The sequence below is a fragment of the Acanthisitta chloris genome, unplaced genomic scaffold, assembly GCF_000695815.1.
Source record: "Acanthisitta chloris isolate BGI_N310 unplaced genomic scaffold, ASM69581v1 scaffold17901, whole genome shotgun sequence".
Taxonomy (NCBI): Eukaryota; Metazoa; Chordata; class Aves; order Passeriformes; family Acanthisittidae; genus Acanthisitta; species Acanthisitta chloris.
Genome location: NW_008657868.1, coordinates 82194 through 104624, shown reverse-complemented (window position 1 = coordinate 104624; position 22431 = coordinate 82194). Strand labels below are relative to the sequence as shown.

Here is a 22431-nt window from a genome sequence, read left to right as displayed (position 1 = left end):
GCAACATGGACATGGCTCCACCAAGGCCACCTGGGAGCCAAACTGCCAGCAGGAGCACCCAGGGTCTGACCCTGCAGATCAGGCTGGCTGCTGCCATGCGGTGATAAAACTGCTTGGGAAGTAAAAAACTTTGACAATAACAGACTCTGCTTCCTCTCTCAAAATCAGCATCTCCCAGAAACAAGTTACAGGAGAGCCTTGGGTAACTCCCTGAAGGTCCTGTGCCTTTTTGTCTGCCAACCTCAGGAGACAAATTGGGTGTTCCTGCTTGAAGACTGTTCTGTTCACTTCAGGTCCCTCCACATGCTCTTCTTTGCTATCAGATGCAGCAGTTAATAATTTTATACAACCCTGGAGTTGTTCCTTCAAATTCCTTATGAAACAGAGACTTGCATCATTGCTTAGATCCCTTATTTTGAGAGCTGCCTGGAAATTACAATAGGTGAAATAATCCCTTGTTCAAACCTAGATACTGGCTCACTGCCATGGATGTACCAAATGCAAAATTTACTAGTTGCAAACTAAATCATACACTCATTAGTTCAGCCCTGGAGAACTGCTGTAAATGTTCAGCTGCTCCACCATATGATCATGCACATAATGCAGTAAATCCTTGTTAAATGCATTTGCCTATGCAGCAAGAATACACACTTAGAAAGCACCTGGAATCCACTGACAAAGTGGGTTCAGTTACAGTGAATTTTGGCAATTTATGTGGACCTCACAGAGCACCATGTCTTGAACCAGAGCAACAAGAGCACACAAAACCTGGGGCAAAAATAAACTTCACTTGCACCTGTGTAACTCACTCAATTCAACAAAGTTACTGGGATAATGTTCAAGATGGAATATTATCCCTTTGGCAAAAACACGAGTAAAACTGCATCAATCTTCAACAAAAACCTCTACAAAATTCCCATATTACCTCTTTCAGTGAGTCAGTACATTAACAGACACACCACCTCCTCACTACTACTTTTGCAGACCCATTTTTATGCTCTGGGGGACATAGGTAATCAGTGAAAACACACAAGCTGGGGTACAATTCAGAGCAGGAAACAAGCTTAGGTGAATCATTTAGATGAGGCTCTGAAGTCAGATGTTTACATGGCATGAACACAGCTCTCTTCTGATGACTCCTTGCAACACTTCTTTTATGGGCAGGAAAGCTTTATCAAAGCTTTGAAAGCTCCACAATGCAGACATCAATCTAGCAAGTCTTTTGAAAGCAGGCATAGCTCTTCCCACTCCCTGAATTGCCAGCTGCCCCCCATGGCACTCAGACAGCTCGGAAATTTGAGGGATGAGATCTCTGCCCAATTGAACAAGTTTCCTTTGCTAAGCAGAGCAGAGCACATCCCCTCGACAGCATTCCTAGACCCAGAGGACACTGAAGGTGTGAGGGCCAACTGCTGATCACCTCTGCTCCTCACCAACCTTGGACTCCACTGGTTTGAATCCGCTACTCATGCTAGAAGGCAATATTGACCACTGGAGAGCAATGCAGTCCTTTCCCCCATTGAATTATGAGGAGAAGGTCACTTGTCCATGGCATCCCTGACAACTGATTGCAGTATTTCTGCTGTGGACATGAGGCAAACCTTCATAAAGAACATCAGCAATTTGATTATTTCCTCCATCCCACATTCGCTGGCCTTTAGGTTATGCATTTGGAAACACTTCCAAACCAACACAATTATCCTAATGACATCAGATACTTCCAGAACAGTCTGATCCTGGAGCAGCTGTAAAAGTGCACCTGGAAGGACACGCCTATCCCAGCTGCAGAGAGGTCTGAGTGACCCACCACAGCAGTCAGCAACAGTCATGGTCAGAAGCATCAAATGCAGTCACAGGTCTCTGGTCTGCAACCAGCCAGATGTGATGAAGGAATGGTTCTGCAGAGCATGTCTGGCTGCACGCTGAAGAACAAGTCAACAACCTGAAAACTGAGAAGGAATCCAAGCCAGCCTTTCTCAAAGCAGAGCTCTGGTGATGCAGAGGAGCAGAAATGCAAGACCAGAAGTTGTGGACTGAATTCTCCAATACCACCATGCTCCAGCAGCCTGCGGACTTGTGGCTGGACACAGGCAAATAACAGCTAATCAAGTACAGGGAGCTGAACTGCTTCTCATCAAAAGTAACATGAATCTGCTGCTACTTCAACAGTCTTTATATGTTACCTTCAGAGCAGGTGCTTCACATCATTAACCATGACATGCAAGAGCTTTAAAAGGACCAACATGCATTAAAACTTCCATTTTACAGTGTCTTGTGTGAATCCTGGCTGAAAGCCTCATGCAGTTTTTTAAATAACCATTGTTTGAAAAGAACTTCAGAAAAAGGAAAGCATTAGGGAGAAAGAAAAATGTAAATCTAATTTTAACCCAATTTCATGCCTATATTTTATAAGACAGCTTAAACTAGCGAAGTTCTCAGCAACACCAAAGCAGAACAATGATTTTCAGATGTTCTCAGCACAAGTCTGACTGCTAAAGTTAGTGCTGTTATTGACAATGCCACGCAGCAAATATTGGTGAAATTATTATTTTCCATGTTCTCACTTAAAGACTGTTCCCTTGCACTTTTCCAAGTGTCTGCATGGAACTTAAATATTCAATACTGGACACTTTACAGAGCGTCAGAATTTACACTGTATGAGACAAAGCTGAGTACACCTCTACTCGTACAAACCAAAGCAGGCTCCAGAGTTCATTCCCAAATCACCTTCTTTACAGGAGCACACCTCCTCCAGCTGCCAGGATGAACAACCCCTCTAAATTCTGCACAGCAAAGCCCAGAAATAAATGAATATGGATCTGGGCTGAGAATGGCAGAATTCTGCTACTGTTTATGGAAAGAGGGAAAACCTCATAGTTGGGATTAACTTCAGACTACTCCAGAAGCCAAACCCAGGTCTTTCTGTTGGCTACTGGAGATCCGAGTCAGCTGCTAATGTTCAAAACTGCTAAGTTTTCTCGTAACAGAAAAGTTCCAAGTTACTGAATGAAACTCTGAGATTGAATTACAAACCAGGAAAGCCACGATTTGTAGTTTCATAAAAGAGGATGAGCAGCAGGCTGAGTGTGGAGTGCCCCCATCTAATTAATTCAGGCTTCTCCAGAGGACAACACCTACATCACTGTGCTCACAAGTGCAGGTATGATTGCTCCTCTCAGATTCAGAACACCATGTTTCACTCACAACAGCTCAAGGCAGCGACTTTGAAACACAACTGAAACAGCATCCCAATTTAAACAGATTGGAGACGTGATCAGGCAACAGGGGAGGGGACAATTGTGATGCTGAATTCCAACCCCTTCCCCAGCATGAAGAAAATGTGGTGATTTCTTATCAGGTAAGAAAGATGCATGCGATTTTCAGAAAAAAGGGGGATTTGGATCACAGGTTACAAAGACCAACAGTAAGGACTTTGAGCTCTAGACTTTAAAAGTCATATTAACAATGAGATACTCAATTATTGGAATATCACCTTGCTGACATGTCTATTCCATTTAACTTCTCTCCCAACTGTGACATGATTTATCTGTTCATGTTAATCCCTTTCTAAAATAAACCAGAGGTTTATCTATGACACCGATTTTCCTCTTTTACAGTGCTCCAATTAGATGTCGAAAGAAAACAAATCAAAAGATGGTTTGTTTATTAGGATTAGGCAATATTTTAGTTTCATTAGAAATTAAAGTCTAGGCAGTTAGTGGAGACCAGACACCATAAAGAGGCCACAGCAAGGGCTACAATAAACCAGCCACCAGGGTTACAGCATGGCACAGACTTACCCAGAGCCTCAGCTGTCAGGCAGGTGCGCATGGTGAGAAATTGCAGGACACAAAATTGACACAGAAAGGAAAATAAAAAAAGTCAAACTGGTATTCCAGCATTCCTACAATTTAGACATTATCATCAGCGCCAAAACAAGAGAACGAGCAGTTTGGACTACACTATTTTGACTTCTTCCGTTGCTGATAAAGACAAATGCATTAGCTTTGCTTCCTGGTCAGCTGTTCAAATTAAACTCCTGGTTATTTACCACACAGTTTTACTTCACAAGACTTAAACCAGTTTGGACTCCTCAGTGAGAACATGTTAGCCTGTGCTTCAGAGAAAGTGCAGAACATGGGTAACTGTCAGACTCTGGTCAAACTGATGAAGTGGCACAGATCTTATCCCCTGGCAGGGAAGAGGGAACTCAAACTTGGAGAACTCCAGGCGGGTGCTGTGTAAGTAACCACAGTGCTTTTTGATGTTCTCTACTGCAATTACATTAATAGATTGTTAATTAAATGAAAAGCTAATTGCTGATGCAATGTGGAAGAACATCAAAAAGATTAACTAAGATATGTGTATTTTAATTAAAAAAATTTGTATATAAAGTTTTGCAATAAACCTGGCTTGCTGTCAAAAAGAACAGAACTATCAAGAGGCATCTGACACTCAAGGAATGAAAATAAATCCAAGAAATGTCTTCAGTCACTGATTTAGCAACATGTCTTCACTGAATTTTTGTCAAGTGGAGCTTACATTATAAAGCTTGCAAAGAAAAAATACAACAAAACCAAACACACCACAAAGCCCTGCAGGCACCATTGGCCTCATCCACGCAGGATTTTTTTCCCCTGCAACCTATAAGGATAATTTGCTCATTAGCTTCCCTCCTTCTGAGCTCCATCAAATTGACTCCACAGTGAGTCCTGTCTCTCACTTCAGTCATCATGCCACAGTTGATCAGTTTAGAGGAATGAGGTGATCTCCTGGTGGAGAAAGGGTCTGGCCAGGGGTTCTCCCTCCCCAGTCTGCCACTTCAGATGGGGCACGTGCCAAGTGCAGAAAGAGTGCAAGGTACTTGAATGAGAAGGTCAGCATTGCTCTAAGAACTGAGACATCCTTCATTCAGTTATAATTATGTTGAAGAGTTTTATGTTTTTCAGTTAAAAGTCACAGGGTTTGCACAACCATCCCTGAGAGGAGTAGAACAATACCACAAAGACCAGAGTGCAACACAAATACAGCTGCAAAGGCTCTAAAACACAAACAGGACATCTTTGCTAACCAGGAGGAGGAAAAAAAAGCACTTTTGACAGTATTACAGTAAATTAATAATCATGTTCTACTGTCTTAATTTCATTAGAACCATAGAATACTTTCCAAAACTGCTGTCAGTTCTGATACTGAGAGGCTGTCAGTTTGGACACTCAACACTGATGGGACACAAGAAGAAATGTATTAAATGTTAAGGGAACTCTGCAGAAACTACCATGAATGGCTTAGTGACGAAACCCCACTTTCATATTAACGTGTTATATTACTGCAGGTGTTACACATAGCTCCTCACACATCCATTTGGATTTCAGTGTTTTCCTCAAAGCTCACACAGGGTCACATGAAGAACCTGAAAACGAAACCTACCAGTTGTGTTACAGGCAGAAGGAAAACCTGTCTAGCCAAGCTGAAATACAGAAAATAAGGCAAACATGCACTCCAGATTTCACATATACATTCAGATATGCTTTAAGTTAGTCACTTGATCCTTTTTTCAAAACAGACTAAGAATCATGCATTTTGTTAACCTTCCCAAATGGTTACATGCAGAGCCACAGCTGCTGTCTCTCTTCGGAATTCAGTACAGCATCAACAGCTTCTAGCAGCTATGGATCCACTCATGGGGCCCTGACTCAGCAGAAACCTAAACACGGAATTAATTTTAAATATATGCATAATTATTCTGCTGACTCAGGTTAGCTGGGCTGACTTCTGATGGCCAATGTTTGTCTGAAAACAAAGAGCAATTTAGAAGACGTATGCAGTTCCATGCACTACACAGATTCATCTGTTTGGACAAGAGCTAGGTTTCAGTGCTGGAGTGGGCAACAAGCTCTATGGGTCCCCAAGGGAACAAGGGTGTAAGGAAAAGGATACACCTTGAAGATCACCATGACACCCTCAGGGACTGCATGGATCTGGGAGCTGCATCAGGATCCTATTTAGACTGCACAGATTTAGTTTCATACAGAATTTATTTATTTTAGAATCAAAGATAACAAACAGAATGAAAATTATTTCTGAGGTCCTTTGAAATGCAAGACCTTCATTTACACACAGATGTGGACCAGATATACTCCAGCAAACTCCCAAAAAGGACCCTGAACATCCTTTTGTCTTGTTTGGAAAGCCTGGTGTTTTCCCCATCACTTCAAGCTTTGGAAACACCTTTATTGCAATTAACACATTTACTCTGCAAACATAATTTCTAATAAATGATCTTAAATGCTCGTCCTGGATTTTCAACTTGGCCACATGAAACCAGAACAAACAGACCACGCACAAGCCAGGGAACAGGCAAACCCCGGTGTGTTCGGCCCCGCGGCGCTCAGGTGGGTGCCCAACCCACAGTGCTCCTGCCAGGACCAGCCACACATGATCCTCTCACCCAAATGTCCCTGGGGTGCAGACAAGGAGCAGAGAGCTGCTATGCATGCTGCAGCTGTTGGCCACGAGGGAGAGCCTCTGCAGCCTGATGCAGGTGAGAGGACACCACTGCCCTGACGTGAATGAGGAAAGCAGAGGGTTATATCTGAGTTCCTAGATCTGAAAGCAGAGGAAAACCACTTTCCCATCCAGTCACAGCAGAATAAGCTTGAAGGACCTTTTTAGTAGCATGCACAGTACTGAAGCAAATCCAGAATTCAGCAAACATCTCACTTGCCCACAGATGGTTGTAAAGTTAATTCAAAAGTATTCTTACAAGTGCTAGGAAGGGAATGAATTACTTGTTTTAGAGTTCCCATAGGTGAGTCAGTAACTTTACAGAAAAATCAAAGGGACAGGTCCTGCTTGAGGAAGAACAGAACAAAAAAGTAAGTCTGAGCAACAGGGAAACAGGAGAGTTTGAGACACAGTAAGACATTCACACACTCAGCCACATGCCTGCCAGGAGTTTCACCCATGGTTTCTCTGCCCATAGTTCAAACCTCATTTGTGCCCTAAAGCAGAATCACTTCTGCAGCTTTATCATGTTATAAAATAAAGCCCTTCTGGATTTTTTTAATCCCTCAGTAACAGAAAAAGCAACATACTTCACCACATAGGACACTGACCAGATCTGTCAAGATGGGTACATACAAAAACATTTTCACAACATCTGACACTACTGCACTCAGACCAACGCTTCATTCCTCAAGGTAAGGATCAAAATGACAAAAAGAATCCACTCTTGGGTTTTTTTCCTTTTTCTTCTACATTTAAGTGCTGTCGATAACTTACAAGATGGTAGGGAGAACTGCCCCCCACCTCCTGTCCACGTGTGCTGGGAACCCAACAGCTCTGGGCACTCCTACTCACAGCCATAAGAGCCTCAATACCTCACTGCATCTCTCCTCCCCAGAGGCCACGAGAGCAACTCCCAGCTCCTCTTTTACCCTACACTAGCAACCTGTGAGTCTTCATTGCTTCCACCTTCCTCATACATGTCCCTCTGTGACCAGTTTTAACCCCACCTGACTCCTGCTGGGTTTATGCTCTAAACCCAAACACTACGTCTGTGACAGAAGTTCCAAAGGAGAAAGCATAGAAATACAGCAGGTTCATTACAGCTCCAAAAGTATGTTGTAACAGCAAAATTAAGCAAAGAAATTACATTAAAAAAAAGGAAGAAACAAAAACCCCCTTCAATCATATCATGGCTGCCCTAATAATGATGGCAAAACAAGGCCTGTTCCACTCTCCACTCAAAGATGTTTAATGCTGAGGAGGACAAGACACCAGTGTGCTGACCCTCGTTACGACACTTGTCTCACATCTGGGGAGGGAGATATGAACCCAGAAAATCCAAGGAGTAAGTCTACTTGCTTTAACCACTGCTGACAGATGCAGGTGGTATCTGCAGCATGAGAACAGTGGGTTGTTTTTTTCCAGTAGCTTTTAAGTGCTTCTCTCTCCTCTTCACACTTCGCAGAAAATGTCTCCTCCTTCAATACTGCAGATTAATTTATTCAATACTCAGAAGCAGGATAAAGGGGAGATGGAGCCAGACATCTGTCAACCCATAGAAACAGGTTCAAAAAATGGTTCCTTCTACACAGATCACTGCCATCCACCCAAACCATTCTATGCTGCTGTGTTTTTCCCAGCACTCACCTGCTATGCACTAACGGGTTGTTTGTATTGTAAGAGGACAAGAAGCAATGAGATTACAACAAGGGGGAGACAGGAAGAGAAATGGAGGGACTATCACAAACTCTCTAAAGCTGTTGGTCTGAAGTCAGACAATTCATCACAACAAAAAAAGAAACATGTTTATGCATCACCCCAAAATAAAATCTTACCAGAAAAAGTCATGTTCCCCTAAAGGTCAACATTCTGATTTAAAACACTTAACTTTTGACAGACAGACAGACAGTGCCTACTGAGCTAAGCTCCCTCTTGCTGGCTGCTACCTCTCCTTTGCTCCTCTCTCACCTGAAGTAAGCTAAAATTCAAGAGCAGTTTTCCAGTCATGTGGCTTTCTATCTCTTGACTCACCTATTAGGAAGGACAGTTAGCTCACTTGTTCTGGTTAGCACTTACACAATTTCAACATTTCAGGAAACTCCCCACCCCAGCATTTATTTTGCTTGTCCTTGGGTTCACAGATTTTAGGCAGGAAGGGAAGGACAAATTGCAACCTGCAGGCTGAGAGCAGCTTGAAGCACACTTCCCACTGGGGTGGGAAGAGCCCGTAAGCTCCCTATCATTGCTCCAAAGCCTGGTGAGGTTTGCACTCACCAAGCAAAACCCCTGGTGATGGCAATGCTGCAGCTATCAGCAATACATGTTTCCATTAAAATGATGATTAAACTCCCATGACAAGATGGTGGTGGGAGAGCAAGAAGAGCACGAGATTCAGCTGCTAACAAACTGTCTTTGCAGAGAACTCCTTTCTTGTCTCACTCCTCTTTAGTTTTCCATGGTTGCTGAGTGCCCTCCCCCTGACAACAACCCTTGCCACCTTCTTATACCCTGAAGAATAATGTAAGGTTTAGGATATTACGGGCTGTTAAAAAGAAAAATGAAGAAAGGTGGTAAAAAGGGAGAACAGTGAGAAATGTTAACGGTTACAGAACATTTACATAATGGTTTTTTTATATTATTCCAAGAGATTCTAGAAAATTTTACAGGTATCTGCACAAGTCACGTTAGAGTGTCGATGTTCCTAACAAGAATAAGTTAGCAGCAAGCACTCTATTTTAAAACATGATTGACTTTGTACAAACAGTTTTAAGGCTTTTGTGTAAGAACATTAGACAGCAGCCTCAGAATATGATTTAAATGGCACATAGTAATTGTACCCTGGTGTTCAAGTATGTACCAGGAATACATTAGAGGGGACTGAATTATTACAATAGAAAGTCCTATTACTGTTCAATCTTTGTCAATGAGCACAGCTCAGAAGGTTTTTAACAGTACAGTATGAAGCAAGTTACCTTTCTTTGCTTTCTTCTGTAGCTTCAGTGTGTCAGACGATTTCTTTTTTATCTCTTGGCGGGCTTTTTTGTATTCTAAAAAAACACACAGTCCCCATTATCAACACATTCAATGTCAAAATGAATGTTTTTTGCAGAAAAGGCTATGTTTAAAGACAGTAGACTATAAACTTTTAGAGGACAGCTACTACTAATCAAAGTGACTTAGAACTCACATTTTGTAGTGCCTATACGTTTGGCTTAATATAACATTTTAGGGTGTGAGCACATTCACATACCAAAATCTCTCTCAAATAAACAAAGTCTTCACAGAAATAACAACTGAGAACACAGTACGAAATTAGAGTGCTTTTCATTTCAGAGACTCATCCACTCTCAGGAATGGAAAACAGAGATGACAGGTTTCTCAAAACATTTGTGCTCAAAAACAAGTATCCAGAAATGGCAAGGCAGAGAATATCCTGTGATCCCTCTCCAGCATGAGAGTCAGGCAGAGGGAGAGGATGCTCAAACTTTGCCCAAGGAAGGGTCACATTGCCAGCTCTTTCTGATGAAGTGGAGCACACTGCAGTTGTCCTCATTTTCAGATGAGCTGCAAATCCTGGGAGAACTAAAATCCCAGAATGAAATATTCAACCCCTTGTGCTGGGACACTAAAGGTACCAGATATGAAAACTGATACTTAAAAAAAAATAAAAGGCATGTATGCATGTATATACAAATACACATACACTTTAACAAAGGAGGCCAGTACTATTACTCCTCTGTAGATGGAAAAATAGAAGCAGGCTGGTGGCAGGCACAGGAACTGTATCCAGGCCAACTGCACCCCTAATACCCAAGTGTACCCACTAAAGCCTAAACCTCACTGCCACTTTGGTCAGGGTCACCCCTACCTGCAGGAACACAGGTAATTCCTCCCTCTTGCTCACTGTGGGCTTAACACTCTCCACAGCACAAGGTAGAAACGTTTTCAAGGGCTGCTGATTTAACTGTTTCTGTTTGACCACAGCAACCATGGGGAAAGAAGCAAATCCTCATTTGGAGTCCAAGCACACTCCTTCCCATCAGTTCCCACCCTCCTCAAATTAAATTATGGTGCTACTGCTCTTTTCAGACATAGAAGAAGTCTGCAGTTTTCAAGGGTCACTGATGAACTGCAAACTGCTTTCAGCACCTGTGCTCTAGGGCCACCATCCCCAACACAAGGTTTGCAAAGCCAAAGGCATCTACCAACATGCTCTTGCTGTGCAAGACTGCTGCCTCCTGCGCATTCCCCCAGGAAAGCCTCTGGTGCCATCAGCAGCACTGCAGCTCTGGCATCCCATGTCCAATGACACAGTCCTCCCATTCCCCAGCTGCACACATCTGTATGGCATCAGGTATAAAATAACGATGCTCAATGTTTTACAGGGCTGTGCATTCTCTGGAGGGCACTATGTTTGAGGCATAACATGATCTTATAATTTGCTTTTAATGACACCCCAGGGCTTTGCAGGGACACATGTGGCATCTCCAACCCTCAGCACTATCGGAGAACACAGAGTGAGAGTGAGCTAACAGAGTTAAAACTAAGTCTCAGGTTATCAGTCTAGAAAAACAACTCATCCCCTGGGGTCCTGCAAACTAAACCTTCAAAATGCATATGCAAGGGTTAAAAATTTGTTAGGCACTTTGGGACAGGAGTGCTTTAGAAGAGAGAAGTTGCTATACATATTTAAGCATGTCATTCAGTTCCCCAATACAAACATGAGAAGTGGAAGAAAAACTGATATTACAATCTTACTCCTATTAAAGAGTTCTTCCTCTGTAACTACCTTTTGCATGGTCTTTATCCAGCTGATTGGCCACTTTCTTCCACTCTTCCATCTGTTCTTGAAGTGGGTTTATCAGACAGTCAATTAAAGCACTAATTTTGTTGAAAAAACACAAAGAGCAATCAAATCCTGCAGATGCCCCTATTCTTATAGAGAGAGCCAAGGTCAATATTGGAGTATTTTCACTTTTTGCTGTGACAGCTACTAGTGTCTCAATGTAAATATCAGAACATAAAAATGTTTACACTAGAGAAAGCAAAAGAAAGAACTGGATCAAAAGAAAAATAAAAATCCACATCACAAGACAACCAGAATTACTGTGCAGAAGTTCAGGACAGTGAGGAACAGAGTGTAAACCAAAGGAGCAACCCCACACAGGTCAACGTAAACAGATCCTACTCAACTGTCACATGGATACTCTAGAGACCAGAAAGGTTCATGCAGCCATGAAGGTTATAAACTTCAATAACACATGGATATATACACAAGAGCAGTTGTACAAGAGAACAACATCCTGCCCACTGATGTGCCTCACCTCACACCGCTGGAGTCCATGATAGAGCACCAGTAATGCTCCACTAATTAATGAGTCTGGGATCAAATCATTTAAACAGCTAACTCTGGGGTAACTGGAAACTAAACTTGTCTCCTCAGAGCCAATTTCACAAATATCTCTATTTAAAAATAATCACAGTATGATCATAGAAAGGTCTGGGTTGGACGGGACCTTAAAGGTGATCTAGTTCCAATCCCCCTGTCATGGGCAGGGACACCTTCCACTAGACCAGGTTGCTCAAAGCTCCATCCAATCTGGCCTTGAACACTTCCAAGGATAGGGGGAAGAAGGGAAAAACATACCAGGTCACCAGGCAAATGGTGAAGCATCATTTTTGTTCACCGCAGGACAAGTATAGCTTTTAAGTCTGGTTAAAAGAGGCACACATGCAAACTACTACTTACTACAGAAGTAGGTTGCTTTTGTACAATCCAGCTTGCACATGAATTAATCCTCTCCCATTACCTCTACAGTCTAACTTCAGCTGCAAAAAGGGGATAAGAGAATTTGCCTGTTCCATACTTGTTTGCTGAAGGTTTTTCTCCTGGCCACAAGCTATTTGGGCTCTCCAGTAAGCTGAGGAAGCAGCACAACACTTGCTGCTGCTGCTTTAAAACTTTGTGACAAAGCTTAGAGTTCTGAAACAAAGACAGGTCAGTCGGTCACAGCAGCAGCTGCCTGCTCAGCACTGAGCAACAGGAACCAACAGTGGGAATTTGCAGCATTTAGAGGTGATCTGAGGTGACCAGCCCAGCCCCCAGGACGAGCAGTGAAATCCTACATGTTCACAGCACCTCATGTGCTGCAGGGGAGAAAACGACTGCTGCTCTCAGTGACATGGGCAGAGATCACCTGAGAAGACAATGCTGGTGAACAGCTTTAGATGCTCCCCAGCAGCAAAGGAAAGACAAACCTCCAGTGCCAGGCCAGGTATGGATCCACTCACCTTGAGAACTGCCGGAGTTTGGACTCTATACTTCTGTGCCTCATACACATCCTGGTGAGAGCAGACCCAATCTCCCTGGTACCGCCTGAAAAACAAAACACAAGGCAGGTGAGACCCCTGCTGAGATTCCTGCCCGTGGTGTAGAGGCATCCCAACCAGAAGGCAGGTGCCAAGTCTTCCAGAGCAACTGCAGGAGAAACGAACAGTAACCTTAGTATCAACAAGGCTAATAACGGGACAGAACTCAGGAGTATCTGCCACCCTGGGAAAAGAACAATTCCTGTTTACCCAGAGACCAGAACTGAGCAGTCAAACACGACCAAAACGTTCTTCCCCTTAGCTTTCTGCACCACGAGACCCCGGGCAGAGTCAAAGGGTGGGAGCTGCAGCTCTCCCGGCACGGCCACACGGTGGCGCCATTCGCCGCCCGCCCCAAGCTCCACGGCTCGGCCAGCGGGACCCACCCGGCAAGGCTCGGTCCTAATGCTCCTGCTCCCCCTGCTCCTGCTCCTCCTGCTCCTCCTCTCAAACCTTCCCTCCTGAAAACACGCACTCCTTCATTTCCCACTTGAATCAGCACTACCAACTCTGATCAGCCTATCAAATTTCAACGTAACCCTGTTTCGGTTAATATCAGTTTGGGTAATTGCTTAGTTCCTATTTGCAAGTCAAATCTACTATTTTCAGGGTATAAACAACCTTTGTACAAAACGTTTCCAAACTGTAGTGCTCTCTGGAACAGCGAATATATCAGCATCTATTAAAAAGTCTTATTTGATTATTAAAATAACCTTAGACTTGTATCACAGATTAAAATCTTCCTTAGGCTTTAAAAACAGCATTGCTCAAAGTAAAAAAAAAAAATTCAAAAAATCTTCCTGAGTAAAGAAACTTGAAAATTTAAATTTTTCAAACATGAAAACAAGTCACTATCTTCCTGCATTCTTGCAGAATTAAATCCTATGCCCACGAAATGGCTCTGGAACAAAGACACTAAATAACTGGAACAAATTGTGGCTATTTGGCATTTTCCATTGTTAAAAAGATAAACAGAAAGTCCTTTGTCACTTGCCCAATTACTCATGTTTTTGTAAGGAGCTTTTGAAATAATATTATTTGGTAACAGTGAAGAGCTGTAGGCTCACTACATATGGGTGGTTGGGAAAAGCATACAGAGTCCAGGCTGGACCTGGACCCATCTCCTCCAGCAGAGTCTGTACTTGCACAAGCTGCAACAGAGTCTGGTAGCTCAAAAACCAGCACAGAAGATAGGAGAGGTGGAATGGAGAGAAAGCACCTGGAGAAAGAGGACAGTGTGCACAACAAAACGTGGATCTGTGTCCCAAAACATCGGCATTTTTCTCCGGAGCTACTGCCAAGTAAAAGCAAATCAGAGCCTAAGGTGGCACAACTCAACGGCAAAGAAGGAAAAATGAACCAAAACCTTCCAGAGCAATTTTGAATTCAGCTTGAGCAAAAGGTATGTTTTTCAGGTTGAAAGCTCACTGGAATACTGGGAATGTTAAGGACCATCAATGGATAAGTGACACTGCTTTCCTAAGTCTGTTGTATGAAAAAAGGAAAGGTCGTGTCAGAACAATAAATAGGAAACCAGGCACCATGTGTTTTGGAGACTAGGAAACAAGGGTCAGTTGCTATTAATACTAAATCGCAAGGTAACAGAATTTTAAGTGAACCACCATCAACCAGAGTGTAAATATATCCCCTCAACATACAGCACAGATGGATGGGCAAGGTCAGCCAGTTATAGGAAGTTTGGTCTCACAATGCTGTTGGAAGCAGACAGGAGTGAGCTTAGTGTTTCTCCCTCAAAGCTCTCTCATTCGGAGGCCTCTGCCATCTCACCATGCCCCTGCCAGCTCAGGGGGATGCAGTGCATCGAGCGAGGAGGGGACAGGCAGCAGGTGCCCACTGCAGTGCTCTGTGCCAGCAGCTCCTGCCCCAGCAAAGGGCAACCAGTCTCCACTCCATGCACACTGCTGCAATAAAGTCACTATGCACTTCCAGTTCCCATTCAAAAGCTACTGGTACTGGTGTCTAATTAAAGTGCAGGAGAGAGAACCTTTGCAGGAGACATGGGGCTTTTTAATTTTGGCACTCAGTTGATTAGTAGAGGCAGGAACCATGTCCAAGCATCCCTACATACCCACCCAGGTGAGACAGCCCACAGAGCTGTAATCTATCTCTTGCAGAACTTCTGGATGCAGCAGCAACATTTCAGAAAGGTTCACCTCCTCAGATATGCCTAAACAATTTCCATTTTGGGGGTTCCTCAGCATTCTCTTGTTTAAAATCAGTCACCAGACTGAAGGAAGGACAGTACCAGCCCATCTTGTCCCACACCTGAATCCTTCTGCTCCTCCTCAACATATTGAGTACTCCAACAGCACTGGAGTTAAACAGAGCTTTACCTCTGTTCCCAACCATATTGACTGTCAGGAATTCAAATGCTTCCTGAGAAAGCAAAGAACAGTTAAATACAGGTCTCCCACCACACTCGATTTACTGAGCTGGAGTCCTATGGCCATTATGAACGCGTCCAGATGTCCTTCCAGGAACACCTGCAGTACAAAGGGTCTATCCCAACTCCATCAGGTTTCTGCAAATGTTGGTTCCCACCAGCAGAACTGCAATGTTGTTACTGTTCCTAAAGGGCTGGGGTGAGCTGGCTCCACAAACTGGCAGAAGGGAACCATTTTGTACTACTGCAGTGGTTTGAAAATGTCCAAATATAACATGGGGCAGTAGTTTGGATTTGATTCTTTTACCCAATCTTGTACTCTTGTGAACAAGAGTAACATATGGTTTACATATATTACGGTGTGATGTTACAGTAGTAGTAGTGGCCAACATGCACACCCTGCACACAGAGATGGACCTTACAAGCAGCATTAATGTGTGTGCAAGTCCTGGTATTGGCTGCTCAGCTGAATAGTCAAACTCTGGTAAGAAGTTAATTGCACAGGACTATGTCACAGTCACACAAAACCTACTTCAGCCTCCAAATTAATATACAGTTTACCCTGTCACAATGACCAGTTCCAGAAGTGAACAATCACCTATAACTCCAGGACAGAACCATGGGCCAGACAGGCAGGAGACCAGAGGAGGTAACTCCTTTTTCAGTGCTGTCAACCCACAGACACGGTGGCAGGTGTGCCAAACACACTGCCTGTCCCCACTCCCTTACAAGCAGGTCCCTGGAAGAAAGTCATGACATTCTCCAGTAGCTGTAACTTCCTGATGAGAAATACTGAGGCTACACTAGCAAACTTTTCATCAAACCACAAATATGCTGGGTGGGTGACCTGGGCTCCATTCACTGCTCTGCAGCTATGCATGTCAAACTGCTGTGCCTTGGGACACTCAGTTTATAAAATGAGGCTGTGAATTATCTGCTTCTTTGCCATACTATAATAATTCATCCATTATGGCAAACAATGCCTGGGAACAGTGTAAAGTAATACTTCGAAACCGGAGACGAGAGCTGTATTCATCAGAATTTCCACTCTGAGAAAGTGGTTTAACAAAATGCTCCTGTCAAATTTGATTAGACAGTGGGTGATAACATCAGCCTAATTTCTTGCAAGTAAAAGGTGACTCTGCAAGGCAAAACCTGCCTCTGCTCTCACCTTCCCAGCTTTTCCCTTTCCTGCCTAAGCCTGTAAAAGACCATGAACTTTTTTCATGTAAGATAATTAAACTAAACACTGTGGCATATGACACTACAATGAGTCCACTATAATGGCATAAATGATTTTCTTTCGATGCTTGTTTGTCATTCAACATCGCAGAGAGACAACAGGGAGAGATTGTAGGAAAGAGACTCAATTGTTTCATTGGAGTCATTACATTTGTATTTAATGATGATCATATATCAAGGAAATGATTATTTGATGAAATGTGCAGCTGTACAACTGCATGGCCTCTGTATACTCCAAACAACTCACTACAATCAACCTCTATCTTCCTCCTCTCACTTCACTGTTGAGCAATCCCAGCAGGCTCAGAAGATGCTGCTTGTCAGGAAGTGCCTTCAAGGCTCCAACTTATTAATGAGGACATCTTTATCTTTAAGGGCATAGTCCAAATGTGCCAGCTACTTCCCCCTATCCCAAAAGGGAGAGAATGATGAAAAATGGGTGTAATACTTTTGTAATTTCAAAGTTATCAGGAGAGGCTTCCATTTTTGAGTAAAGACTAAAGCAGGAGTGGAACGGAGGCTGGATTATTAAATACAACTCTGAACACAGAGGCTATGACAGGATGACTAACAGTAGGACATTTTAAGTTAATGGCCATTACTCAGCCCTTATCCAAACTCACGCTGTTAGAAGAGCAAGCAGATTCCATCACTGATTACACAGGGCACAGACCTTGATCTTGCCAAACTGTTTATGCGGATGCCTCTGTGAAACTCAAGGATGATGGGATCAGTTCCAGGGTGTTACAGCAGACAGTGAAAAAAGGAAGGCTTTTGCCTAAAGTGACTAGCACAGGGGCTGTAAGCATTACCAGTGGGACAGAAACCTGAAAGAGGAGCTATGGGAGCACTATATGTTTCAGGGTGTCAATGGCCTCCAGGTAAGGCTTGAAAGTTGGAAAAAACACATCAAGAACTGCAGATCACGGAGGGATGTTGTTCAGCATCTACCAGCCAGGAAAAGAAAACAGAACACCTTTACTCCTACAACTCCTATGAGCCCTTCTGAGCAGCACTTGGTAAATTATCTGAAAGTTGCTGCTCAAAATCAGCAAAGGAAACCATTTTCTGAACTACTTTTTTTTAAAAAAAATAAATTTAGACATCTTTCAGAGACACCTGGAACAACAAATGCAGACTCAAGGTCAAACTCACCTATGAATTTAAGATTAACCAAATTTTACAAAACAACTCTGGCAGGCCACTGTCATGTACCACACCTCTGCGCTTGACATTGCAAAGGAACAGATTGCTTGCAACGTTCAGTCGAGTGCCCTTTTTGGCAAATTACTCAGAAAACATATTTACAGAGGTCTGCTATGAAGTTGTCACATTTGCCAGAGCCCCATGCAGTCCAGCTGAGAAGAAAACACACTAGGTGGTTTATCTTCTTGTTTGCAGAAGAAACTAGCACTTGTTCATGGATGGGACTAGCAAGATCTCAAATTGAATTTTCATTGATTTTAAAGGAGGAGGAAGAGTTAAGGATAAGAATGGCAGTAGCTGCTAGTTACAACAGCAAAGAAGCCCAAGGAACAAGAAACCTGAACCACTCCTAGCCCACAATCTGCCCTGGTAACCACCAGCTTTCGGAAGTCCTTAAAACAGACTATGACCATGTTCCAGTCAGTTTGTTAAAGGACATGCAAGAAAGCCCTTACAACTTCTTCTGATCTAGCTTATCCCTCTGCTAAGCAGCATTTTTGCTTACACCAGCTGTTCTCCTACCCGAGCACTGGACAAAATCCTCATCCCACAGGAGCCAACACAAGTGCTGCTATTAAACAAGCAGGGTCAGAATTTCACCCATGCACACAGAGGTCACCACGCTGTCTGTCCAACATATAAATACGGTCATGAACCAGCCCTGCTATGCTCTCTGAACAGTTTGGGTTTACTCAGCCTTCAGCACACGAATGAAACACTCACCTGTGGCTCTCTGCTTTGAAAGAGGATGTCACACACACAGGTGTGTGTCAGGTGGCTAAAAATGCTTTGGGAAGGTTTAAGTTTTCATAGGACACATTGATTCAACTTTTGAGAAACTAAGAAGTCTGTCATTGATTCACAAACTTGTAAGAGACACAAAATGCATCAATGAACCATGACATCCTGTGTTAGAGAGCAGGAAAAGACCTGGCAGAAGTGTTTCCCAGTAACAAAATCCTCAAGTTTGAGGTGTTTGTGTTAGGAGTGCAACTGGCTTAGTTCCTTCTCCCTGTCTCAAACGGTGTTCCCAGCACAGACAGCAGCATTTTGCATCTGCTGATTTCCTTCAAGTATTAACACCCATCCCTCCTCACAGGTGCTTGTTGTCCATTTTTACAAACCCAGAGTTCTGCATCAAGGTTTTAATGCCAAGAAAACAAAGCATCATTAGAACCAGATTTTCTTAGAAGAGCAAATAACACACTTGTGTTTTCCAAGGGCTGTTGTTTACATTCTATTCTTTGGCATACAAAAAATTTCATACACACGTGTATATCAGTGTCTGCTGAACATCTGTACTAACTGTGAAGCTGTGCCCACTAATATTGTCCACACCTCTGCCCCATTTCTTCTCAAACAGTCAAATATTCTACAAATAGCTCTGTAAACCTAGCGGTCTTAATCTGAGCAGATCCAACTGCTTTGTTCCAAGTGCTACACACACTAATGGCTCAAGGAAGGCAGGTGACCAATAAAATAGGGAGCACACTAACAAAAAGGACTATGTGATGAAAAGGCAATTCCTGAAGCTGCTGAAGAATGTGAGGCCAAGCCTGTGCACTGTTTCAGAGTGATCCCTCACCTGTGCATCATCCCAGAGCCAAGCCACCAGCCAACAGGTATCTAAGGGTCAGCTCCATCAGCCAGGGTTACTCACTGCACTGAGGACCACACTCCACTGCATGCTCCAGATGGTGGAAAGATGGAGATTTGGTGCAGGCCTGTTTAGATAGCCAGACTCATTGACCTCCATACCTCCATGAATCTGGCTCTAAATGAACACATAATGTCAGACCAATGTGTGAAGAAGGCAGTAACTCAAGGTACTTATGTTCTTTTGAAGTACTGCTCTTTATTTTGTCTGGGCCCAGAAATGAACTGCAATGTAATCTGATTAGAGACCAGCAATATTCAGTGAGGGGAAGGGATAATATACTTACAGCAAATGGCTTGGAACACCAAGTGCAATTCCACCACATGCTCAGCAGAACACACACTGCTTATTTTGAACTGACAAAGTCCACAGAGACTGTGAAAAGCCTACAAGGTCTCTCCCCTCTTTGTGTTTAGCTATTGGCCTTGCAAACACCTCTGGCCTCAAAAGTCAAAAGCTCCTTAACTCGGCCTCCCAACCACCCATGCATGCTGCTGATCCCAATCCAGGAAGATTTCAGCTACCACCAAATGGCTGCTGCCTCCAAAGCACAAAATCAAGCACCACCAGGACAAGCAGGTGCAAAAAGCAGAAGAAAAGTTTATTTTTAAATCCAAGTCAGCAGATCTAACTGAAAACCCACAGCAAGCAGATCTGCAGAATAAGGCAGTGCTATTTTTACATGCTGTCGCTTCTTCCAGCAGAGCACACTTCCTTAGTGAATGGAGGGAAAGATCATGAAGGGACAAAGGGAGGTAAAACCCATTCAAACCACCTTAAGAAATAATAATTTCAAGAAATTCTAGAGAAAGTCTCTTTTTTTGGGTCAGTTACACAGAGAGACATCATCATCAACACATCAAAAGACTTAATGCACACCTAAGCACTGAGCTCAGCATCTCAGTCCCTGGGCAGAAGGGGAAGCTCTGCCCCTGCCCCAGGTATTCAGGACTGTGGTTCCCTCTCACTGGGGCAATCTCATGCCTCTGCTCAGCCTTAATGATCTCTGACTGCAACAGGCACATACTTGTGGGATGCTAGTAGCAATACATCCTCTTTCTGGTGCTTTCTCAAGGCAGCTGCTCTGTGTGCTCCAAAGGCCATGAAAAAAATTGTCACAAATATGTATTTAAATACCCATGGCTCAACTTCATCCCCACTGATTTATTTAGTGCGACTCAAAACCCATTTCAATATGGCTTGGTAGAAGAGATTAAAAACACACTGACTTTGCAGACTTCTCCTCCAAACCCCAAGAGACTTGTCAGGAGACACATGGAGAATCTGTACACCTCTTTAACTGATGGCAGGTAACAAAAGGGTAGCACGAATCCAGGTGTCATGGTTTAACCCCAGGCAGCAACCAAACACTGCACAACTACTCACTCCCCCACCAGTGAGATGGGGGAGAGGACTGGAACGGTAAAAGCTACAAAACCTGCAGCTAGAGATCAAGACAGTTTAATAGAGAAAGCAAAAGCCACACACACAAGCAAAGCAAAGCAAGAAATTAATTCACTGCTTCCCATGGGCAGGAGGTGTTCAGCCATCCCCAGGACAGCAGGGCCCATCACGCATAATGGTTCCTTGGGAAGACAAACATCATCACTCCAGATGTCCCCCCTTTCTCCTTCTTCCTCCCACCTTATATACTGAGCATGATGTCATATGGTATGGAATGTCCCTTTGGTCAGTTTGGGTCACCTGTCCCAGCTGTGTCTCCTCCCAATCTCCCATGCACCCCCAACTTCCTTGCCAGTGTGGTAGCATGGAAACCAGCAAAGACCTTGGCTCTGTGTAAGCTCTGCTCAGCAATAACAAAAACATCTCTGCATTATCCACTCTGTGTTCAGCAGAAATCCAAAACACAGCCCCATACTAGCCACTGTGAATAAAGTTAGCTCTGCCCCAGCCCAAATTAGCACACCAGGGCACCAGTGTTTAGTTACACAGATTGCCCCAAAGCTCATATTGTCTGCTCCTACATATAAAGACAGTTGTGCTGTTTATTGGGTCAGTTCTCAAACAGTTACTCGGTTCCTCACTGACAGGCCTCCTTTATTTTTTTTAAGCTGCATCACACTCATTTTCAATTTCAGCTTCCTCAGCCTTACTAAAACATAATGAATTTTCACAAAAGCAAAGGAGAATGTCACTGCATGGGTCTGACACCAGCTGGCTACTTAAGCCTGCAGTACAAAGGAATTCGACACACAACAGTGAACTCAGCTTAAAAAAAAAAAAGAAAAAGATATATTCCACCTGTTACAGAAAGTGAAACGAGGACAGTCACCTCCAAGCAGAGGAACCGGAGGTCTTTGTGCTTTTGGCCACAAACTCAATAAACACATGCTCCAAAAAACACAGCAAACTCTGAGTTCATACTCATGAACTAAAAAAGGTACAGGCATTTTCTCCTTTACTTGTAAGTTCACACAAGGCTGCATGCAGATCAGGTGAGACAGCTTATAAGCACAGGGCTGTGCTCACCAGATCTTTGGCTGCTTTGAATGCACAGATTCACATGCTCTGCAGGCAAACTCCTGTTTATCCCACAAATCCTTCCAAACAATCTATGCTGTCAGGCTGCATTTAAAGTGTGCCTGCTTAAACCATGAAGAGTGCAGTGGGAGAAAAGCTCCAATTCTTTGATTCACAAAAAGAAAAAAGCACATCCTGTAGAACAGATCAAACGAAGCTGCCTTGGTGCACGGCATTACAAGCACGACATACAGCACGACACTCCGCGGCGCTGACTGGCACGCGAACACCAAGGACATGCTTATCTCTTTCTGCAAGGACAGAGCAACTGCATTTCTTCCTCCAAACAAGCTCTGTTGAACTGTAGTGAACACATCAAGACCACACCAGGTGTGTAAGACCCAGGCAAGAAGGCAGAGTTTTGAAATATCACTCGATCACCCTTAGTAAGAACAACTTCAAAAAGCTTCAGGAAACCAGGATTTGAATCAATGAGAAAGACCAGAAATCAAAAGGCAGAAGGAAAGCAAAGATTAATAAGAAGAGGGCTCTGCAAATCCTTAAA

At 43.4% G+C, this 22431-nt stretch overlaps 1 protein-coding gene across 1 annotated transcript in view; it reads right to left on the bottom strand.

The window, feature by feature from the left end:
- MTSS1 (metastasis suppressor 1) overlaps positions 1-22431 on the bottom strand; it is a gene marked incomplete at its 5' end in the record, with an annotated part of 108045 nt that overhangs the window by 19796 nt on the left and 65818 nt on the right. The window contains 4 exons of the mRNA XM_009084894.1: positions 3801-3812; positions 9480-9554; positions 11297-11388; positions 12799-12883. Of these exons, the coding sequence (XP_009083142.1) occupies positions 3801-3812; positions 9480-9554; positions 11297-11388; positions 12799-12883 (264 nt within the window). The remainder of the gene's footprint in view (positions 1-3800; positions 3813-9479; positions 9555-11296; positions 11389-12798; positions 12884-22431) is intronic.